This window comes from Hemitrygon akajei, chromosome 26 (genome assembly GCF_048418815.1).
Source record: "Hemitrygon akajei chromosome 26, sHemAka1.3, whole genome shotgun sequence".
Taxonomy (NCBI): domain Eukaryota; kingdom Metazoa; phylum Chordata; class Chondrichthyes; order Myliobatiformes; family Dasyatidae; genus Hemitrygon; species Hemitrygon akajei.
In genome coordinates this window covers 43,123,949-43,148,705 of record NC_133149.1, presented here as the reverse complement: position 1 = coordinate 43,148,705, position 24,757 = coordinate 43,123,949, and the positions used below count along the sequence as shown (strand labels likewise).

At 41.5% G+C, this 24,757-nt stretch overlaps 1 protein-coding gene across 7 annotated transcripts in view; it reads right to left on the bottom strand.

Moving 5' to 3' along the window:
* The window catches only part of LOC140716930 (centrosomal protein of 164 kDa-like), a 265,508-nt gene that overhangs the window by 224,255 nt on the left and 16,496 nt on the right, over positions 1-24,757 (bottom strand). For all 7 annotated transcript variants that reach the window (XR_012096388.1, XM_073030055.1, XM_073030054.1 and 4 more), the window contains one exon: positions 12,380-12,489. Coding sequence is in view for 6 of the 7 variants with exons in the window: in XM_073030055.1 (XP_072886156.1) it covers positions 12,380-12,461 (82 nt within the window). In the remaining variant the exon portion in view is untranslated. The remainder of the gene's footprint in view (positions 1-12,379; positions 12,490-24,757) is intronic.

The window sequence follows — 24,757 nt, the reverse complement described above, 5'->3', positions numbered from 1 at the left end:
ACCTACTGCAATTCTTTGAGGAAATTACAAGCAGGTTAGACAAAGGAGATCCAGCAGATGTGGCGTACTTGGATTTTCATTTGGCCTTTGACAAGATGCCACACATGAGGCTGCTTAGCAAGATAATAGTTATCATGCTTAGCAAGATAACAGATAACTAAATGAGTATTTTGCATCAGTCTTCACAGTGGAAGACATTAGCAACATACCTGATAGCCAGAGGTCTCAGGGAATAGAATTAGGTACAGACAAGATTACTAGAGAGAAAGTGCTTGGGATTAGGTTAGAGTTCAGCCGATTTGCTGGAATGACCACTGTGCTTATTCAAATTTGGCATTGCAAACACGAGTAGTCATACAATCATGTACAGGCTGAGATGTAGATATAATGCAGTATGAACCCATTTCAGTGCAGTATGAGTAGTATCAGATAATTTGTTAAACTTATTCAGTGACAGTTTATTGACAGTAAAGTTTTGTCAAACAGCTCAGCTTATTCAATTTCTCTCTTCCTTCCCCTTTCCGTTTGTGGTTATAAATTCTGATCTATATCTGAATTAGTTCTAATAAGGAAATTGTTAATGCCAGTTAGAGCCTCCAGAAATGGTATGCATCTAAGAAAATTAAATTTAAAACATTATTAACAAAATATAAATTTCAGCTAGGTTATTCAACAACTTGTTACTAAAACATTGTGTGCAGCTGCAGTTCTTTAACTACTGAATTATTGGAGAGGTCATCAGTGAACAGATTTTATGTTGCAATAAGTATGTTTTTTTTATGGTACTGCATCTACAACATTTTTTAAAAGAAAGATACAATATAAGCCAAGGGCAATGTTTAAGCTTTTTATAAATATCCTGTAGATGTATATTGACAGGATTTTAACACTCAATATTGCAAGGGTCAGAATTACAGTCACAATGCTATGCAATCAAGCCTTAGGACTTTCCACAGTCTATACTAGTTTTTGCATCTAAGGAGGACCAATTACTTTTGTGGATTATAGATGGAGGAGAAAAAAAAAGGCAAATACAAAATAATATCTTGTGTTTAATACACAAGAAAGGTACAATGTTCCACTGACATTCAATAAAAACCTTAGTGAAACTTGAATCAAGTCATATTTGCAACACAAGCATCCAGAATACTTTTTAGATATAGTCACTAAGCACACAAGATCTACTCAGCACCTTAGCGATTCTTCAAATGATTTGGCAATAGTCAACTGTTTAGTCAACTTTATCTAGCTAAAGTAGATAAATAATGTCTTGGCACTGAGCCACTGTTGCCATTATGAAAAAAGGCAGTAAATTTTAGTTCCTGTGCCACCTTGGTTAACAAAGTGGATTATAAAAACTGGGGATCTCCCATCCACCACCACCAACCTCATAGTTCCTGCACCCCGCACCTCCTGTTTCTCCCTCCTACACAAGATCCACAAACCCACTTGTCCAAGTAGACCCATTGTTTCAATTTGTTCCTACCCCACTGAACTCATATCTGTATACCTCGACTCTGTTTTATCCTCCCTAGTTCAGTCCCTACCTACCTACATCTGTGACACCTTACATGTTCTTGATCTTTTCAAGGATTTCAAGTTCCCTGGCCCCCCATCCCATCATTTCATTTTAACTATGGATATCCAGTCCCTATACATCTCCATCTCCCATCAGGAAGGCCTCAAAGCTCTTCGTTTTTTTCTGGACACCAGACCCAACCAGTTCCCTTCCACCACCACTCCCCTCCGCCTAGAGGAACTTGTCCTCACTCTCAATTCCTTCAAACAAAAGGGGTAGCCATGAACACTCGCATGGGTCCCAGCTATGACTGCCTGATTATTGGCTACGTGGAACAGTCTATGTTCCAAGCCTACACTGGTGGCCATCCTGCACGTTTCCTACACTACAACAACGACGACTGCATTGGTGCTGCTTCCTGAACCCATGCTGAACTTGTCGACTTCATCCACTTTACCTCCAACTTCCATCCGACCCTCAAATTCACCTGGTCCATTTCTGACACATCCCTTCCTTTTCTCAATCTCACTGTCTTTATCTCTGGAGACAGCTTATCCACCGATGTCTATTACAAACTCATGGACTCTCACAGCTACCTAGATGACACCTCCTCCCACCCTACTACTTGTAAAAATGCCACCCTCTTTTCTCAATTCCTCCATCTCCGCTGCATCTGATCTCAGGATGAGGCTTTTCATTCTCGAACAAGGGAGATGTCCTCCTTTTTCAAAGAAAGGGACTTCTCTTCTTCCACCAACACTGCCCTCAACCGCATCTCTTCCATTTCACGCACGTCTGCTCTTACCCCATCCTCCTGAAACCCTACCAGGACAGGATTCTTCTTGTCCTCACCTACTACCCCACCAGCCTCCAAAACTGTCCTTCCATGTGAGGCAACACTTCACCTAGGAGTCTATTGGGGTCATTTACTGTGTTCAATGCTCCTGGTGTAGCCTCCAGTATATCAGTAAGATCCGACATAGATTGGGAGACAAGCTTCGTCGAATATCTATGCTCCGTCCGCCAGAAAAAGCAGGACCTCCCAGTGGCCACCCATTTTACTTCCACTTCCCATTCCAATATGTCCATCCATGGCCTGCTCCACTGTTGTGATGAGGGCACATTTAGGTTGTATTCTGTTTGGGTAGCCTCCAACCTGATGGCATGAACATTGATTTCCTCTAACTACCAGTAATGCCCTCCAACCAACCCCCCCTTCTCCATTTCCCTCTCAGCTCATCTGCTTGCCCGCCCACTGCCTCCTTCCAGTGCTTCACCCTTTTTCTTTCTTCCATGGCCTTCTGTCTCTTTCATTAATTAACTTCCCAGCTCTTTACTTCATCATTCTCCCTCCAGGTTTCACCTATCACCTTGTGTTTCTCTCCCCCCACCCCCCACCTTTTAAATCTGCTCCTCAGCTTTGGCCCGAAACATCAACTGAACTTTTTTTCCATTGACCTGCTGAGTTCCTCCAGCATTTTGTGTGTTGCTCAGATTTCCAGCATCTTCTGATTTTCTCTAGTTTATAAAAAATAGAACATTTCTTAACTCCTTCTGCTTATGTAAGTGCAGGTCATCCAATTTTAGATGCAGCAAAAGCTGCATAATAAGTGAAGCACACTTTCATGCTCCAACTATTACATCTCATGTCAAAAACATTACATCAGCATTCCTCCAAAGTGTTCATTCTCTGTCCTAACTTAACTTTATAAATGCCACAAGCATGAGTTGCAATTTTTATTTTACATGCATGGTTAGGTGGCAAACTGCTGCATCCATTCAAACTTAATTATGAAGACGTGAACATTTATTTATTTAGGGCCCAGCCGACAGGACATCACAAAATAAAATATTAACTATGGAGCAAAAACAACATTTTGCAAAGCTCAAAACATCAAATGAATACAGACAGGAAGTATGTGGGCGAGGCCGATTTTCTGCGCTCGGTGTCAGAAAGTGATTTCATTTTTTTAGATACTTACAGGTTAGGCATTTTTTAAGTACGGTACTTCCTACGTTTCCAAATTTTGTGTCTTCAGATATTTTGGAGAGTTTGTTTGAATTAAACCCTTTTCAAAAAGGGCTTATATCAAAACTTTATAATATAATTATGAAGATACGTTCAGTGCCCCTTGATAAGACCAAAAATGATTGGGAAAGAGAGCTTAATCTTATTATTCCTATTGAGAATTGGGATAGAATTCTTCAATTAGTTAATACATCATCTATATGTGCCAAACATTCATTAATACAATTTAAGGTTGTACATAGGGCCCACATGTCCAAGGATAAATTAGCTCATTTTTATTCTTATATAAACCCTATTTGTGACAGATGTCAATTGGAAATCGCGTCTTTAACTCATATGTTTTGGTCATGTCCGCTTTTGAAAAAATATTGGAAAGATATTTTTGATATTATTCAGTGGTACATATTGGTACCAACAACATAGACAGGAAAAGGGAAGAGGTCCTGAAAGCAGATGACAGGGAGTTAGGAAGGAAGTTGAAAAGCAGGACCACAAAGATAGTAATCTCGGGATTACTGCCTGTGCCACGCGACAGTGCGTATAGGAATAGAGTGAGGTGGAGGATAAATGTGTGGCTGAGGGATTGGAGCAGGGGGCAGGGATTCAGATCTCTGGATCATTGGGACCTCTTTTGGGGCAGGAGTGACCTGTATAAAAAGGACAGGTTGCACTTGAATCCCAGGGGGACCAACATCCTGGCAAGTAGAAAGCTTGGAGACAGTGTGAGAGGGAGGACAGGTAGGTGATAGAGAAGGGAAGCACTCAGACCGATGGTTTGAGATGTGTCTGTTTTAATGTAAGGAGTATAATGAACAAAGCAGATGAGCATAGGGCGTGGATCAGCACCTGGAACTATGATGTTGTGGTCATTACAGAGACTTGGATGGCTCAGGGGGCAGGAATGGTTACTTCGAGTGCCAGGCTTTAGATGTTTCAGAAAGGACAGGAAGGGAGGCAAAAAAGGTGGGGGTGTGGCACTGTTCATCAGCGATAGTGTCACAGCTGTAGAAAAGGAGGAAGACATGGAGGGATTGTCTACGGAGTTTCCGTGGGTGGAAGTTAGGAACAGGAAGGGGTCAATAACTCTACTGGGTGATTTTATTTTTTTTAAATTTATATATATAGACCACCCAACAGTAACAGGGACATTGAGGAGCAGATAGGGAGACAGATTCTGGAAAGGTGTAACATTAACAGGGTTGTCATGGTGGGAGATTTTAATTTTCCAAATAGCAATTGGCATGTCCCTAGAGCGAGGGGTTTAGATGGGGTGGAATTTGTTAGGTGTGTTCAAGAAGGTTTCTTGACACAATATGTAGATAAGCCTACAAAAGGAGAGGCTGTACTTATAGAAACATAGAAAACATACAGCACAATACAGGCTCTTGGGCCCAACAGGCTCTGTGCCGAACATGTCCCTACCTTAGGGCTACCCAGGCTTTACCAATAGTCCTCTATTTTTCTAGGCTCCATGCAGCCATCCAGGAGTCTCTTAAAAGACTATCATTTCTGCATCCACTACTGCCACTGGCAGCCCATTCCACACACTCACCACTCTCTGCATAAAAAAAATTACCCCTGACATTTCGTCTGTACCTGCTTCCAAGCACATTAAAACTATGCCCTTTTGTGCTAGCCATTTCAGCACTGGCAAAAAGCCTCTGACTATCCACACGATCAATGCCTCTCAATATCTTCTACACCTCTATCAAGTCACCTCTCATCCTCCGTTGCTCCAAGGAGAAAAGGCCGAGCTCACTCAACCTATTCTCATAAGGCATGCTCCCCAATCCAGGCAACATCCTTATAAATCTCCTCTGCACCCTTTCTATGGTTTCCACGTCCTTCCTATAGTGAGACGACCAGAATTGAGCACAGTACGCCAAGTGGGGTCTGACCAGGGTACTTGATCTGATATTGGGAAATGAACCCGGTCAGGTGTCAGATCTGTCAGTGCGAGAGCATTTTGGAGATAGTGATCACAATTCTATCTCCTTTACCATAGCACTGGAGAGGAATAGGAACAGACAAGTTAGGAAAGTGTTTAATTGGAGTAAGGAGTAATATGAAGCTATCAGGCAGGAACCTGGAAGCATAAACTGGAAACAGATATTCTCAAGGAAATGTATGGGAGAAATGTGGCAAATGTTCAGGGGGATATTTGCGTGGAGTTCTGCATTAGGTACAGGGAAAGGATGGTAGGATACAGGAAACATGGTGTATAAAGGCTGTTGTAAATCCAGTCAAGAAGACAATCCCTTCATGCCACACCACCACCTCTTTACTCAGATGGCAGAATATAGTATTAATGGTAAGACTCCTGGCAGTGTGGAAGATCAGAGGGATCTTGGGGTCTGAGTCCATAGGACACTCAAAGCTGCTGTGCAGGTTGACTCTGTGGTTAAGAAAGCATACGGTGCATTGGCCTTCATCAATCGTGGAATTGAGTTTAGGAGCCGAGAGGTAATGTTGCATCTATATCGGACCGTGGTCAGACCCCACTTGGAGTACTGTGCTCAGTTCTGGTCACCTCACTACACAAAAGACATGGCAACCATAGAAAGGGTGCAGAGGAGATTTACAAGGATGTTACCTGGATTGGAGAGCATACCTTATGAGAATAGGTTGAGTGAATTCAGCCTATTCTCCCTGGAGCGACAGAGGATGAAAGGTGACCTGATAGAGGTGTATAAGATGATGAGAGGCATTGATCATGTGGACAGTCAGAGGCTTTTTCTCAGGGCTGAAATGGCTAACATGAGAGGGCACAGTTTTATGGTGCTTGGAAGCAGGTACAGACGAAATGTGTTGAGGTGCTTGGAAATAGGTACAGAGGAGATATCAAGGTAAGTTGTTTTTTGTGTTTTTTTCAATGCAGAGACCGGTGAGTGGGTGGAATGAGCTGCCAGCGACGGTGGTGAGGCGGAAACGATAGGGTCTTTTAAGAGACTCCTGGACAGGTATATGAAGCTCAGAAAAATAGAGGGCTATGGGTAACCCGAAGTAATATTTCAGGTAAGGACACGCTCGCCACAGCTTTGTGGGCCGAAGGGCCTGTATTGTGCTGTAGGTTTTCTATGTTTCTAGGAATACAAATTCCTAGAACATCAGGATAAAGTGTAGCACCTGAACTGATGAAACAGGAGGAGTAAGCTCTCCAGTTTATTGCAACTCATCAACTCTTGAATACTTTAAATAATCTGACCTTCGGCCACAACATTTCAATGTCTGATCACCATAAGCCTTGATCCTGTACTTATAATGCTTATTGACTTCAGGAGGGGGAAACCAGAGATCCATGAGCCAGTCCTCGTAGGGGGAAATCAGAGATGGAGAGGGTCAGCAACTTTAAACTTCTCCATATTATCATTTCAGAGTATTTGTCCGGGGGCCAGCAAGTACTAAGAAAGCACAGCAGCACCTCTACTTCCTTAGAAGTTTACAAAAATTCGGCATGACATCTAAACCTTCTATTGATGTGTGGTGGAGGGTATACTGACTGGTTGCATCACAGTCTGGTATGGTAACACCAATGCCTTTGAATGGAAAAGCCTACCAAAAGTAGTAGATATGGCTCAGTCCTCCCCACCATTGAGCACACCTACATGAAATGCTCTCTCAGGAAAGCAGCATCCATCATCGAGGGTCTCCAACACCCAGGCCATGCTCTCTTCTTGCTGCTGCCATTAGTTACATAAGCCTAAGGACCCAATTTATTATCCCTCAATCATAAGGCTCTTGAACCAGAAGGGATTACTCCACTAAACTTCACTCACTTCATCACTGAATTGTTCTCACAACCTATCGACTCACTTTCAAGGACTCTTCATCTCATGTTCTCAATATTTATTGCTTATTTATTATTATTTTTCTCTTATGTTTTTCTCTTATGTTCTCTTACGTCCTTTGCACGTCGGTTGATTGTCCATCCTGTTGAGTGCGGTCTTTCATTGATTCTATTGTGTTTCTTGGACTTACTGCATATTCCCACAAGGAAAAGAATCTCAAGGTTGTATATGGTGACATACACAGTATGTACTTTGATAGGAAATTTACTTTGAATTTTGCAATTTTATCTGTCGCATGACTCGGAATCCAAAATTGTTTACGCAAAGAATGGCAAAGACTCACAACTCCCCATCTCAGCCTGAAATTTGCTGATGCTATATCCCATGCCCATAATTCTGAGACTCTCTCACTTCATAGCACCTTTGCTGAGGCTTTGCAAGGCATTTGGCAGACCATATTAGGAGTATTGTGAGCAGTTTTGGGACACCTATCTAAGAAAGGATGTGTTGCCATTGGAGAAGGTCCACAGGAGGTTCATGACGATGATCCCAGGAATTAAAGGCCTAGAGTGGATGAGGGCAGGATGTTTCCTGTGGTGGGACCAGAGGGCACAGCCTCAGAATCAGGGTGTCCCTTTAGAACAGAGATTAGGAGAAATTGCTTTAGCCAAGGGTGATGAATCTGTGGAATTCACTGCCACAGACAGCTGTGGAGACCAAGTCACTGGGTATATTAAAGCAGACGTTGATAGCTTCCGGATTAGTCAAGGCATTAAAGGTTATGGGGAGAAAGCAGGAGAAAGGGGTTAAGAGGGATCACAAATCAGCTATGATGGAATGGCAGTACAGACTCGATAGGCCAATTGGCCTACCTTTGCTCTCATACACCCTCTGCAGAGTCTTAAGTTTCAATGAAACCATCACTGTCTTTTAAAATCACCATGCTATGAGCCCTCAAGCTTTCATTAAATGGAAGAAAGGCATCCCAGAAATCATTATAGTGAAATGTCAATTGCTTTGCCACATGCATGTTTTTCTGTGAATGATAATGTGGGAGTTTAGTCAATCTCTACACCTGCTGGAATCAGTTCCTATGTTTGAAGATTTATTTGAACATGTACAATGGAAGCTACCCAGAGAGTTCTGGGATGACGTAAAAAAATTATATCTTGTACAATGATTCTTATACATTAAGATTATTTACATGCAACTGATGTTATCCACTACTAATGTTGAAAAATACTGTACATAAAATACTGTAGATAAGCATTTTCTAAACCAATATAGAACCATAACTTAACTTTCACATCTGTTCCAATATGTGAAGAGAACACATTTCTTGGTTTAGTATCCAAAAAAAAACCATCTCTTGGATTTATTGAGTCAATACCACATCCCTCTCAAGGTCATTTGTACTTATCCATGTTTCTGCTGGGTAACCATCTGTGCTCACAGACCTATTACATCTCCCTATATTCCTGTAGAGATTATATGCATGGGAATAAACTTGTGATATCTTTAACCCTGTTTATACATAAACTATTCCATACCCTGCCCAATTGGAGATAAAAAAGTAAATTAAGTCTTTCTTTTATACCTCTCTCTGCAATTCCTGCTGGCCATACCCTGGGATGTCATCACTAAGAGAACATTTCGAATGGACTGCTGGCTTGCTAACACTAATACTCCAAACAGATCTGAGCACTTTAATAGAGCAATATTTGTTCTGCTGCAATATGCTTTAGATCAGCAGTGAAAACATCCCAACTGCCATACAAGTTTTTCTTCAAACATATTCTGTAACCTTTAAAGGAGGTGGTGAAAGTTTGATGCTGTACTCCAAATGCAGTCTCACCAAATTCCTGTGCTGCCACAACAAAAGTTTTTCCCTATATTACAGCCTTTTGCTATAAAGGCCAAGATTCCATGTTCTGCCTTAATCGCTCAGGGGAGCTAGCAGTGCATTTCTTGAAAAAGAGTCTCTAAAAACACTAACATTTAAGAAAGGAACACAGTTAAACTACAAAGTCTTAAACAGTAGAATGAGGAGAGACAGGTATGTAAAATAATGAGAGGTACAGATAAGGTAAACGCAAGCATGCTTTTTCCACTGAGGTTGGGGGAAGAGTAGAACTAGAGGTCATAGGTTAAGAATGAAAGGTGAAATATTTAAAGGGAACCTGAGGGGGAACTTCTTCATTTTGAGGGTGGTGAGAATGTGGAAGACACTACCAGCGGAAGAGGTAGGTGCAGGATAAATTTCAACATTTAAGATGAATTTGATAAGTACATGGATAGGAGGGGATGGAAGGCTATGGTCCAGGTGGGGGTCAATGGAAAGAGGAGGAATAACAGTTCAGCAAAGACTAGATGGGCCAAAAGGGCCTGATTATGTTCTGTTTTGCTTTATGACAGCATAAATCATCAGATGCTGACATTTATTGAAAGGTCAATACAGCATTATAGCACAGAAAAAGGCTGTGCTGTGTGAACTGTATTTCGGCTTAGTCCCATCCTAGTTTGACTTCCAAGTTACAATTGGAGTCAGACCCAAATTATGACATGCATCTGTATAAAAGTTCAACAATTTTGAGATAGCATCCATGAATTAGATTCACTTAGTCCGAGTTCTCCAGAGATAGGCATGTAATTTGAACAATTTTATCTTTACCAACCTGTTTTTTGCTGGACAGAGAGGGTTAAATCATCATCCTTCATTATTTCAGACAGTATTAAAACTATAGAACAGTCATCTTAGGGCAAGAGTGGAAGAATATAGCATAGATTCATTTTGAATGGGAAAAGAACATTTTAGATGCCACATACAACTTATGTAGCTTAAGCAGACAGTGTAGCAATGCTTGGGTAAAGAAGGTGACTTTCGACCTTTAGGCCTCACATATGGCGATATTTATTGACATATGTCAAGGTGTGTTATCAACTAATAGATGGCCAATATATGGATAATAAGGATAATTAATAATATTTCATTGCACAACAACCAGGATAACAAAATTAAGTGCCATGTCTTTTCCTTATTTTAAAATATAAAACAAGCTCTATCTTCACGAACTGCTCTATTTCCATCTTTAATATCTCTATCTTTCCCCTTTCAGGGTTTGTTTGAAGACCCTGACCTGGAGTTACACGCTGACTACGATTCTTTGTGGGAATGGGACCCATTCTCAGGGTTTCATGAATGGCTGTTATTTGGCACGCCAAGGGTGCGGCCTAAGAGCTTTGCTTGCCTTCAGAGGACTGAGATTTCGTAGCTCTGGAGACGGGGGGGGGGGGGGGAGAAAATCGGAGGTCCGTGTCCAGGCAGGAGATCAGTGTGTTGTGGGAGATGGACGATCTGAGGCTGTGTGCCCAGAGACCCGAGATCTTTGAGCACAGAGCTCAGAAAAAGCGACACAATGGACTTCTAACATCACAAACCAGCGAGTTGTTTGCTATGTCTCCCCTCTTACTATGAAACGGAGACACCTCTTTCTTCCTTATTAGAGAGAGCGAGCTTGTAGTATGTCAACTACCAGGTGAACAAGTAGTCTTTGGAATACTGCAAATCTGTATCTTTGCTGTTGCTTTGCTCATGCTTGAGTGTTTGGTGGTGGGTGCCAATGCTTTTTTTTTGCCGGCAGGGTGAGGGAGCTGGGTGGGGTGGGGACTTTGGGGTTCTAACATTTAACTGTCATTCATTCTTTGGGGGCACTCCTCTGTTTTTTGTAGATGGTTGCGAAGAAAAAGCATTTCGGGATGTATATTGTATACATTTCTCTGACATTAAATGTACCTTTGAAACCTTTGATGACAAAGCAAGCAACAAAATGACAAACCTCATCTGAACAAGCAATCAAGCTAAATGTTAAAATTATTATGCCCAACATTTATGCTAATTAGGAGAACAATCAGAGAGACAGCTGCGGTTTCCTCACTTAGAATTCTTTATTACTGTTGAATACCCATCAAAAGGAAGCTTTTTAAAAAAAATTAAACTTTCCATGGGAGCACAGGCAATTAGTTTTAATTTTTTTAATTAATTTAGTTTAGAGATACAGCACTGTAACAGACCCTTCCAGCTCAACAAGCACGCACCACCCAATTACACCTATGTGACCAACTGGACTGTGGAGAGCACCTGGAGGAAACCCATGCAGTGTCATAGAAAACATACAAACTCTTTACAGGCAGTGGTGGGAATTGAACCCAGGCTGCTGGTGCAGTAACAGTGTTACGCTAACTGCTATACTATTGTGCCATCCCCAAGGGATGAAGGATGAAGTATGTGTCCTGAAAAAATCTTCCTTCTTTTTCCAATTACAAAAATTATTCTTGCTTCCCACTGCTCAGATATGAAAAAAGTAAAGATTTCTTGCATTTAATTTTTATTTTCATTGCTAACCTGCTGAGTTTTGCTGAATTGTTTTGTTTTATTTCATATTTGATTTTATTGCATGAAGGGGTTTGGATTCTCACTACTCCGAAGCTAGCTTTTGGATAGCGCCAGTGAATCAGAATTGGGTTTATTATCACCGGCATGTGAAATTTGTTAACTTAGCAGCAGCAGTTCAATGCAATACATAATCTAGCAGAGAAAAATAATAATAAAAAATAAATAAGTACATCAATTACGTATATACTGAATAGATTTTAAAAACATGCAAAAACAGAAATACTGTACACTTTTTAAAAAGTGAGGTAGTGTCAAAAGATTCAATGTCCATTTAGGAATTGGATGGCAGAGGGGAAGAAGCTGATCCTGAATCCCTGAGTGTGTGCCTTCAGGCTTCTGTACCTCCTACCTGATGGTAACAGTGAGAAAAGGGTATGTCCTGGGTGCTGGAGGTTCTTTCTGAGACACCGCACCTGAAGCAAGCTGCCTGAAAAAAACACCTCAGTGATGCACAAACTGAGGAAATACTATCACAGTAGACTCACAATCCTTGGTCTTTCTTGTTCAATGATTCCTATACTACATCTGCTGTTTGTGGGATTTAAGATTCAATCATCAAACACACATACATAACACTGTTGTTCAAATACCTTGTTCACTGGGGATGTAGTTTTCATCATAATCCTCTTCGAGGATTAATTGATCCCCTATCCGTAGTACAGTTGCTGTCATTTCTGTCTAAAAGTGCAATGGTGCTTTCCTATAAAATGAAGAACAAAAAAATTACATAAATTGAACCACATAAGTAAAATCAAAACAAAAAAGGTTTCATTTTAATTTAATTGCTAATGCAACTGCTTAGAAATACTGCAGAATAAGAAACCCAGTAAAGAAAATTCTCACATTTCACCTAAATGAGGTATTTTCCCTCCTCCCTTTCCCTCTTCTATTCCCCACTCTGGCTTCTTACCTCTTCTCCTCACCTGCTTATCATCTCTCCCTGGGTCCCCTCCTCCTTTCCTTTCTCCCAAGGTCCACTCTCCTATCCTATCTGATTCCTTCTCCAGCCCTTTACCTTTTCCACACACCTGGCTTCACCTGTCACCTTCTAGCTATCTTCTTTCCCCTCCCCCACCTTTTCATTCTGGTGTCTTCCCCTTTACTTCCCATCCCATTCCTGAAGAAGGGTCGTCGACTGAAACATTGACTATTTATTCATTTCCCTAGATGCTGCCTGACGTGCTGAGTTCCTCCAGTATTTTGTGTGTGTTGCTTTGGATTTCCAGCATTGGCAAAAATCACTTGTTTATGAAAACATTTATACTTGTGTAATAGCTTTCAGGACATCCCAAGGAACTTTACATTGCTAACATTCTTTTCTTGAGGATTACTCCAAAAATAACAAAAACATCACCAATTTCTTGTCGTTAAATTGGATTGAAAGATAAAGTCAAAGATACTTGAGAAAGCAAGGAGTGTATTAGTTTAATATTTTATCTGAAAGATGTAGTATTTACTCTGTGTAGTATTTACTTACTGAAGAGGCAGGTGGAGACTTGCATGCAAGTGACTTAAGTGGGGCTTCAACTCATGTAACCTTAAAATTAAGGGGGTTGGAGAAGTACCACTAACTTTACAGAACTGTACAATAATATGATGCCTCATGCTCTCACATAGTACTGTGAAATACCAAACAGTATTTCAAAAATATGCAGAAATTTTATAGGTACTTAATTTCTACCTTAATAATTAAGGATTTTCAATTAGAAAACATGCCTTTCACAATCCTGACGTGACAAGGTAGAAAACAAACTACGTTTTAAAAGAGCAACTGCTATAATACAGAAAAAAATGAACAAAAGGCAAACAAATTTGTACACAGCAAGGTCCCACATCAGTTAAATGATCCATCTTAATGATATTAAGGGATGAATTTTGAATGAAAATTCACATCTTCAAATAGGCAAGACTGGGATCTTCCTGGTTTGTGTGGCTTCAGTTAAATGTTTAATCATATGTGCAGTTAAGATTCCCAGTGATTTGATTTCTTAAATTTACTCCAAGAAAATATTCACTCATTAACAAATTCCACAAAGAGCTCTTTTGTGCATGGAAATTACACAGCACTGAATTTTAATCTTGAAGTTGCTTTTTCAATCATAATTCACCTGCAACAAATAAATCATTATTGTTAGAAAGCTATGGCCCATTTAGCAAAGTATTCCTTTACTGGAAGAACAAAAGAATAAAAGCTTAAACAGTCAGTTTCACACTGAGACATCCATGCAGTAATGGCTGCTAAATCTACATCCACAAACAATAGGATTAACCGGCATTTGTAAAATTACATGGATTATCTACCTAGCACTCTCACAAATTGATTTGATGGATATCTCAGTTCTGCAAAATATCTGCCTGTCAGCATGTAGGACACAAGTCACGGTTGCTGAAAGTCAGGAACGCTCACTAGAAAAACATTTCACATTGGAAAGCTGGAAATTAAAAAAGGTACTAGCAGCATCCTTTTGAATTACAAACAAAAGATGGTCTTACCTTAAGTCTTTAGAAATGGCAAGGATACTAAAAGCTGCACAAATCAGTAATACTGGGAATAAAGAAAGTCTCAAAATTTGAGTACCAAACCTTTACAGGGAACTTAGAACAAGCTGAGTGCTAATATTGGAGACAGTAGTTAATAGAAAATAATCTGCTAAATAAGTTGTTTCCTTAGCAACCACATTGACACCAACAAACATATTGTGCCAATAAATACTACAATCAGGATCATACTGCATACGTATAAAGCAAAAAAATCAACACTGGTTGATGCAGGGTATTTGAATGAAATTTATTTACCTCAGTACCTTCAATTGAAATCCAGTAATCACTTGATTAAAGGCTACATGTCCCAAACTCTGGCTCCAGCTTCGGACCCAAGCCACAACCCATCTCCTGGCTCTGACCACATATCTGGTCCAATATCCAACCCCTTATCTCTGGTCTTTCAGTGAAAGACATTCTCTGTATGGGGCTATTAGCGAAATGCAGAATGCACACCCTGATGGACTGTTTATTGTCATCAGAGATTTTAACCACGCGAACCTCAAGTCAGTGCTCCTCAAATTCCATCGGTATGTGGACTTTGCAACGAGAGGGGAGAACGCTTTGGACCTTGTTTACACAAACATCCCGGACGTGTACTGGGCGGAGCCCCGCCCCCACCTTGGTTACTCAGACCACATCTCTGTTATGCAAATCCCAGCATACAGACCGCTCGTCAGGCGCTCCAGACCAGTTCAGAAGCAGGTGAAAACCTGGCTAGCAGGAGCCATCTCTGCTCTTCAAGACTGCTTTGAGCACACTGACTGGCACATGTTCAGGGAGGCTGCAACCGATGGCGACTCTACCAACTTAGAGGAGTACACGGCATCAGTGACTGGCTACGTCAGCGACTAGCTACATCAGCAAGTGCATCGATAATGTCACTGTGTAAAAGACCATCACAACACATGCTAACCAGAAGCCATGGATGACCGTGGAGGTGCGTGCGCTGCTGAGGACCCATGACTCTGCCTTCAGAGCAGGCGACAAGGCAGCCCTAACAACAGCAAGGGCCAAACTGTCCTGGGCCATCAGAGGCAAAGCGTGCACACGCTCAGTGAATCCACAGCCACTTCCAGGACCGCGGTGACATGTGGCACATGTGGAAGGGCATTCAGGACATCACCAACTACAGGACAACATCACCTGACTGTGCAGGTGATGCCTCCCTCCCAGATGTGCTGAACAACTTCTACATTCATTTTGAGGTGGAAAATGACGCGGCGGCAAGGAAGTCCACTCCTCCTCCAAATGACCAGGTGCTGCGTCTCACTGTGGCTGATGTGAGGAGAACCCTTTACAACCCATGGAAGGCTGCTGGACCAGACAATATTCCTGGCAGAGTGCTTAGAGGATGTGCAGACCAGCTAGCAGATGCTCTCACTGACATCTTCCACATCTCCCTGAGCAGCGCCATTGTTCCAACGTGCTTCAAGGCCACCACCATTGTCCCCGTGCCAAAGAAGTCTTCAGTGTCCTGCCTCAATGGTCACAACCATCATCATGAAGTGTTTCGAGAGGCTCGTCATGAGGCACATCAAGACACTGCTGCCCCCCTCACTGGACCCCCTACAGTTCGCGTACCATCCCAACCGTTCAACAGACGACACCATTGCCATCACCTTCCACCTGGTCCTAATCCATCTGGACAAAAAAGACACGTACATTCAAATGCTGTTCATAGATTTCAGTTCAGCATTCAACACAATCATTCCTCAGAAACTGATTGGAAAGTTGAGCCTACTGGGCCCTGAACACCTCCCTCTGCAACTGGATCCTAGACTTCCTGACTGGGAGACCTCAGTCAGTCCGGATCAGAGGCAGCATCTCCAACACCATCACACTGAGCACAGGGGCCCCACTGGGCTGTGTGCTCAGTCCACTGCTGTTCACTCTGCTGACCCACGACTGTGCTGCAACACACAGCTCGAACCACATCATCAAGTTCGCCGATGATACGACCGTGGTGGGTCTCATCAGCAAGAACGACGAGTCAGCATACAGAGAAGAGGTCCAGCAGCTAACAGACTGGGGCAGAGCCAACAACCTGTCTCTGAATGTGAACAAAACAAAAGAGATGGTTGTTGACTTCAGGAGGGCACGGAGCAACCACTCTCCGCTGAACATCGATGGCTCCTCGGTAGAGATCGTTAAGAGCACCAAATTTCTTGGTGTTCACCTGGCGGAGAATCTCACCTGGTCCCTCAACACCAGCTCCTTAGCAAAGAAAGCCCAGCAGCGTCTCTACTTTCTGCGAAGGCTGAGGAAAGTCCATCTCCCACCCCCCCCCCCCCCCCCCCCAATCCTCATCACATTCTACAGATTTTGTATTGAGAGCATCCTGAGCAGCTACATCACTGCCTGGTTCAGAAATTGCACCATCTCAGATCGCAAGACCCTGCAGCGGATAGTGAGGTCAGCTGAGATCATCGGTGTCTCTCTTCCTGCCATTACAGACATTTACACTACATGCTGCATCCACAAAGCAAACAGCATTATGAAGGACCCCACACACCCTCATACAAACTCTTCTCCCTCCTGCCATCTGGGAAAAGGCACCAAAGCATTCAGGCTCTCATGACCAGACTATGTAACAGTTTCTTCCCCCAAGCCATCAGACTCCTCAATACCCAGAGCCTGGACTGACATCAACTTATTGCCCTCAACTGTGCCTATTTTCTTGTTTATTATTTATTGTAATGCCTGCACTGTTTTGTGCACTTTATGCAGTCCTGGGTAGGTCTGTAGTCTAATGTAGTTTTTTTCTGTTGTTTTTATGTAGTTTAGTGTAGTTTTTGTACTGTTTCATGTCGCACCATGGTCCTGAAAAACATTGTCTCGTGTTTACTGTGTACTGTGCCAACAGTTATGGTTGAAATGACAATAAAAAGTGACTTGACTTGAAAGATGGTATTGATGTAATTCACCCTCATCTTCAATGTGAAGGTAGAGACTCTGATTGAGGAAAGGGGCATTTGAAGATCAAGAACTCGGTCTTAATCATTGTTTACCAGGCAGCAGAAATCCTAGTTTCTGCTTTGCTCAACACATTAATTAGATGGTGCAGTAATGACCAACTTTGAATGGTCTGAACCCCGCTGTTGTGAACCCCACCTGGTCCCAACATATCCATGTAGTTATAAAGGAGGCAAGACAGCAGCTACACTTTATTTGGAGTTTGAAAGATATTTGGCATGTCAACAAATACACTCAAAAAATTCTACAGTTGTATCACGGAGAGCATTCTGACAGGCTGCATCACTGTCTGGCATGGAGAGGCTACTGCACAGGACCAAAAGAAGCTGCAGAAGGTTGTAAATCTAGTCAGCTCCATCTTGGGTACTAGCCTACAAAGTACCCAGGACATCTTCAAGGAGCGGTGTCTCAGAAAGGCAGCGTCCATTATTAAGGACCTCCAGCACCCAGGGCATGCCCTTTTCTCACTGTTACCATCAGGTAGAAAGCACAGAAGCCTGAAGGCACACTCAGCGATTCAGGAACAGCTTCTTCCTCTCTGCCAGATTCCTAAATGGACATTGAAGCTTTGGACACTACCTCACTATTTAAAAAAAATATATAGTATTTCTGTTTTTGCACTTTTAAAAAATCTATTCAATATACGTAATTGATTACTTGTTTATTATTTTTATTTATTATTAGTATTTCTCTGCTAGATTATGTATTGCATTGAACTGCTGCTGCTAAGTTAACAAATTTCACGTCTCATGCCCATGATAATAAACCTGATCCCAATGGGTCTGCATACCCTTTTTAAAATTTCCCTGTGGCTGGTTTTAACACCTAGCTAGTAGAAGGCATTTTATTTTAGCAGACAATCTATTCAAAAAACACAAAATAGAAGACAGATGAACGATCGAGTCATGCAAGGTGCTGCAAGGATACTGTCGCCGCTGATAATAAAATAACTGGGCCCAGAACACACTCTTACGACTCAAACATTCCTTTTATTTTACTTGTGTCACCCCCACTGATGTGGAAGTCTGAACAGAAAACCACTGTTTTTATACAGAATTGAGTTATCATTTATGAATATTGTCCATTTTGCAAACTGTACCTGTTTGAATTCCTTACTTGCAAGATCAATCACCCTCGACAATAGAGGTGTAACAGTCAATCAAAACTTCAAGCTGGCAACCAATGATATTTTGAAGTTAGTAAAGCAATTGTCCCTTAGTTGTTGGGTGTATTTTGTACCCTTCTATTATTTCCATCTCATCTGTCTCTGGCATCCCCTATTTTGTATAGGGACGTCATGCTTTAGGAAGACCTTTTTAGTAAAGTCTCACTGCAGAAGCTTCTCTCGTCTGGCTTGAATACACACTGCCACAGTCACCCACTGTCCATCTCATCTGTAGTAAGCAGAGGTGTCTCTGGCAGTCTCACTTCACTACAACTGCCCAGGCTATCCTTGCCTGGACGTTATCTTTAACCTTACCACAGCTTCCACAATGCCACTAATTCTCTCTTCTAAATTTACTAGAAAGAAACACAAACATCACTGGGTTCTTCCAAAGTCAACATCCCCAGCATCGAGTCTCTAGTTACCCTCAGTTAGGGTACACTGGGCAGGTGACCTCATGTTCAAGGTACCAACATCAGATTTGTGAACGAGAGATTCCAGTCCATGCGGTATCATGTGAAGACATTGTGAGTTGGGCAGAGGAATCACTCAATACCTGGTTGAAGAAATAAAACATCTTTACTGATTCCTGGTGATCTCTGGATCATGGCCAGTCAAAGTAGAGCAAAAGCATTCAGAATGATATTGAGAACCTCACGTCCATGCATCAGCAGCACAGAGGATCCCTGAGAAAGAAACAGAAGGTGTATAACACCACACACAATACCTTCTCTCCCATTCCGTCAAGCACTTCCTGCCTCACCTTTGGAAGAATCAGTCATTTCAAAGCTCACAAAACTGGAGTGGAACCAAGCTATTCACAATACTAAGGTTTTGTTTGAGAAGAAAAAAAAAATGACCACAAAGGCAATCTTAAGCCAGATTCTTCTGTGTTCTAGAATGAATATACTCTAAGTTCACCGACGTAAATATCTGGCAGCATTACAGCTATGTGGCCAAAAACACATTTATGCTACTGCCCACTTGAAATGAGCTTTAGTTTCTTTTTTGTTTTATTTAGTTTGGATATCCTTTGCAGAACTATAGCAGTTCCAATACAGTATTCTGAATGCTACTTTACAGAGAGATTCCTGTACATGAAACTCAGCAAATTAACATACGAATAAAGAAGTTACGGTAGTTAGGAGGGCAAATATTGGCCTTCCTGCTGTTATGTATTCAGACAACAATAAATATATGTGAGTTAGGCAAGGGTTTTTATAACAAATAACACGTTTATTAAACGCTGAAAACAAACCCCCCAAAAGTAAACAAACACTAACGTAACCGGAAAACAGCTGCTGTGCGGCAGCTTAACAGTTCTTAAAGCGATGCAGTTCAAACAGTTCTTAAAGCGATGTTGCAAAAACAGTTGTTTAAAGCGATATTGCCAAAAGTTCAAAATGCTCAGTCCATTTAAAAGGAGAGACTTTTTAAGGTGATTTAAATTCTCTTCCACGTCGTTCTCCTTCAATCCCCGGCGTCGAACTCTTCCCACGAAGAATTTTATAAAACGTAACGGTTTAAAGGCACTGACCTTTCCTTCCACACTATTCTCAAATCCTTTCTGGTCATCCCAGGGATTAACACAAGAATAGTCAACAAAATCCTTCCGAATGAGGATCACACAAGGTCGAAAGCATTCCACCGTCGAAATTCGATTCTCCTCGATCTTTAACTCCCGAACTTTTATCTTCACTCTCCACAGTAAAGAAACTGCTGGCAATGACCTTTTAAATTTTAGGCATTAGATAAAACTTCATTTTTCAACTAAACTGCGTCATCACATTAAATCACGCAGTGGCATGAAGTCAGCTTGGCAAATCCAGCCACGAACTGCCCCTCCCCACAGGGTGGGGTCCTCCTCTTATACCCTGTAAAAAAAAACCTGTCACATGACCTCTACTGGCAGGAAAATGACGTCACTCCACCATCACAAGACCATTACCTCAAGTCCAGTATAGCTTCAACCCCAGTCACGTGACAAGGGTACCACTGATTTGTGTCACAGGTACGTAACACTGCAAAGATGAAATTTAAAAAAGAGAGTTCTTGTTACAAGTGCATAGGATATTGGTGGGTACAGAGTACAATTCTGACCTCCTCATTCAAGGGATAAATCAGTTGGAGGCAATTCTGCGAAGTTTCATTAGGTCAGTTCCTGGCATGGAAAGCTCATTTGTTTTGAAAAAGATTTGAAGAGTTTGGATCTATAATCAAGGACAGAAGTAAGCTTATTGAAACACAGAAGATTCTGAGAGGGCTTAATAGGATGTTTCCCCTTATGTGAATCCTAAAACTAGGGTCACAATTTGGGGGGGGGGGGGGGTGCAATAACCATTTTAAGACAGATAAAAAGAACACTTTTTCTTTGATTATTAAGCTCAAGAATTCATTATATTTGAGAGCCAAGGAAGCTGAATCATTATATTTAAAACTTTAATAAGCAGATTTTTGGTTAATGGAAGAACAGGAAGGAAAATGGAACTGAGCCCAAAATAGATCGAGAATGGTCTTGGTGATAACAGCAAAAGCTTGAGAAACCATATATGGTCAAATCCTGCCCCTATTCTTAACTTTGACTGATTTTTCAACATCCAGATATTTATAAATAACAAATGCTAGTCATTAACAGAAAAACAGGCAAACACATTTGACAGAAGTAGTTAATCAAATGCACAACATCCAGCAGGGTCCTCTAATTAAATAATAGACTAACTCAGGAAGTGTAAATAAATAGCAACATACAATGCTATAAAAAGTATGCACCCCCTTGGAACTTTTCATGTTTTATTGTTTTACAACATTGAATCACAGTGGATTTAATTTGGCTTTTTTGACACTGATCAACAGAAAAAGACTCTTTTGTATCAAAGTGAAAACAGATCTCTACAAAGTGATCTAAATTAGTTACAAATATAAAACATAATAACTGAGTATTCACCCCCTTTAATATGACACACCAAATCATCACTGTTGCAGCCAATTCATTTTAGAAGTCACATAATTAAATGGAGATTGTTTTTGGCAACCTATCTGTAGTCACAGCATTTCAATTGACTGCAGTAAAAATACAACTGTACCTGGAAGGTCCAACTGCTGGTGAGTCAGTATTCTCGCAAAAACTACACCATGAAGATAAAAGAATACTCTAAGCAACTTTGTGAAAAGGTTATTGAAAAGCACAAAGTCAGGAGATGGATACAAGAAAATTTCCAAGTCACTGATTTAACTGTACTCCAAGGAATATTCAATCATCAAGAAATGCAAAGAATATAGCACAGCTGTAAATCTGTCTACAGCAGGCAGTCCTCAAAAACTGAGTGACCGTGCAAGAAGTGGTCTAGTGAGGGAGGCCACCAAGAGACCCATAACAACTGTGGAGGAGTTACAGGCTTCAGTGGCTAAGATAGGAGAGACTGTGCATACAATAACTGTTGCCCGGGTGCTTTACCAGTCACAGCTTTATGGGAGAATGGCAAAGAGAAAGTCACTGTTGAAAAAAAAAACTCACATGAAATCTTGGCTAGAGTTTGCCAGAAGGCATGTGGAAGACTCTGAAGTCAGCTGGAAGGTTCTATGGTATGATGAAACCAAAATTGAGCTTTTTGGCCATCAGACTAAACGCTATGTTTGGCATAAACCAAACACTGCATATCAACAAAAATACACCATCCCTATCATGAAGCATGATGGTGGCTGCATCATGCTGTGGGGATGCTGGAAGGCTTGAAGGTGGAGGGTAAAATGAATGCAGCAAAATACAAGGAAAACCTGATGCAATCTACAAGAGAACTGCAAATTGGGAAAAGATCTGTTTTCCAGCAAGACAATGACCCCAAGCATCAAGACAAAACTACACAGGAATGGCTTAAAAACAAAGTTAATGTCCTGGAGTAGCCAAGTCAGAGTCCGCACTTCAATCCAACTGAGAATTTGTGGCTGGGCTTGAAGAGGGCTGTTCACTCACGATCCCCATGCAATCTGACAGAGCTTGAGCAGTTTTGCAAAGACTCTGTCGGACACTGATAATGTAATTTGCCACAGGCCTTTAACCCTTGTCTGGTGGCGAGACAGTCGACATGGGAGCTGTGCAGCCTCAGCTATAGTGAGAAATAGGCCTCAAGCTCGCCTTACAGACCAGGTGAGACAAGCAGAAGCAAGAGTGTGATTGAGCTCAGCTGGGGCTTGGCCGCTCCCACTGGTGCTGCCCTCCTATGTTCGAGTGGTGGAATGACAGGCTAGATTGCATGCGTCTGCACTCTGCTGGGAGACTGTACCATCAATTGCAGGACATTGTCGCTCAGGATCTTGGACCATATACATGCTTTGAGTGAATAAGCTTCTTTGCTTGATATTTTGAATTATGTTACTCGTCATTTTGAATGCTTTGTACCTTGGTCCCAACGGAATGCTGTCTCATTCAGCTACATTCATGTACATTTTAAATGATAATTAAACTTTATTTGATTTGAATTGATAGGTCTCCTGTTATTGCTGGATATTACAGACAAGCAACACTGTTGATGTTTGAAATTCTAACATTTAACAAGTTAGGTGGCGTCAACCAACAGAACAGGTTCTGAAAATAAAGTGCTTGATTACGTCCCTGCACAGAGACAGGAGCATGAAAATCAAAACAGCACTCAGAGGCAAGAGGAAGCATTGAACCGACAAGGGTGCTGAGGGGCTGTAGATCTTTTCAGGAAATAGAAGATCCTGTCAACAGCATTTCAATAAACAGAAGTGCTGACTAATATGTGTCAACCAACTTCATTTGACAAAGAAACTGATTATATGGACACCATTTCAGTGTTGTCTGGGGCAACAATCCAACGTGCATTATGGCTGTCAAATTTCTCATGAACGTCAATTGACAACGGCGATGGCGTGAATGAGGATTATTACGAGCCTGCGGTCGTATTGTGATTGTTACTTTAAGAGTGCTTGAGTGAGGCGGGACTATGACGTCAGTCACAGGCTGAAGCAGTTTGCTTTAGATTTTTTTTCCCACAGACAGAGGGAGTGAGACCTTCAGTCATAGCAGAGAGAGAGGAGACCAGCTGCCAGGACTTCGGCTGGTCACTGCATTGGTTTGGAACTCTTAAGCCTAAAAGATTGGGTTAAACATCGGCATACAGTGCACAACAAATGTGGGACTGTCACTTCATATAATCCATAGGAGTAGATTTTGGGATATCCTGTGGGAACACTTGTGTTAACCCTTGCCTGGGTATGTTGTGTGGTAATCACTCGAAGATGATATTCCTGTGACAGGTCACTTTTGGTGATAATTTGTATGTGGATTTGGAATGACACGACAGACAAGATCTACGGTGACTTATCTCGTTTTACCAACATGGAACCTGTGGAAAACTTCGTACTTACCTTCTCTCTCCATTACAACGTGGATAACAAATATCTCTCTCTCATCATTTATTACATGGAGGACTGAACTTTCCTACTTTATCATCTCAAGACTCTAAGCCTTATTCCACCAAACTATTGCTTGGGAGTTATATTTACACACATATATACACATAACACTGTTAACTTTTGTTTATCTTGGTTGAGTTACTATATGATAAGTAGATACTAATAAAGATAGTGGTTTTAACATTAAAACCTGACTCAGTGTGAAACCTCTTGCTGCTGAATCGTTTCTAAAACGTTACAGTTCATAACAGGATGCGCTGGCAGATTATGTTTTTCTTCCAGAAAGAGTGCAAGTCCCACACACTCATGTGCTTCACTTAGAGTTTAAGATATTTGAGCAGAATCTTTTAAGTGTCCACATTTGTTTGAAGTGGAAATAAAGGCTGAATATTTTTGTTAACTCAACTCCATTGGGGAAGAGTTATGGTGCTACAATTAAACTTCACCAACCTGCTATGTGACTCTTCGCAAATACCAATGACTGGGCATCTGGGTTAGCAGGTAATGCTTATTATGCTGCCTTTCCATCTGGGCTGCAGTTGCTGCACTTCCTCAAACATACTCAGGCACTAGTTCCTATGTTACTTCCACTCCTGTTGCCTCAGTTCCCATGCTCTCACTGCCCTCCAGTACCACATCTCAATTGTCACATTCCGTCTTGTACACCTCCCTTTCCATTCACCGGGGTCTGGGTTCTCTCCCCCTCTCCACACAAAGTGCTGAATTTTGCACCTCATCTAACACATCAGGCACCCACTTCCCACACTTACTTTCAGCCTAACTGGCTCATGAAATGATTATAATACCCTGTAACATTTTAAGCAAAATTAAAAGACCTTGAACAATAATA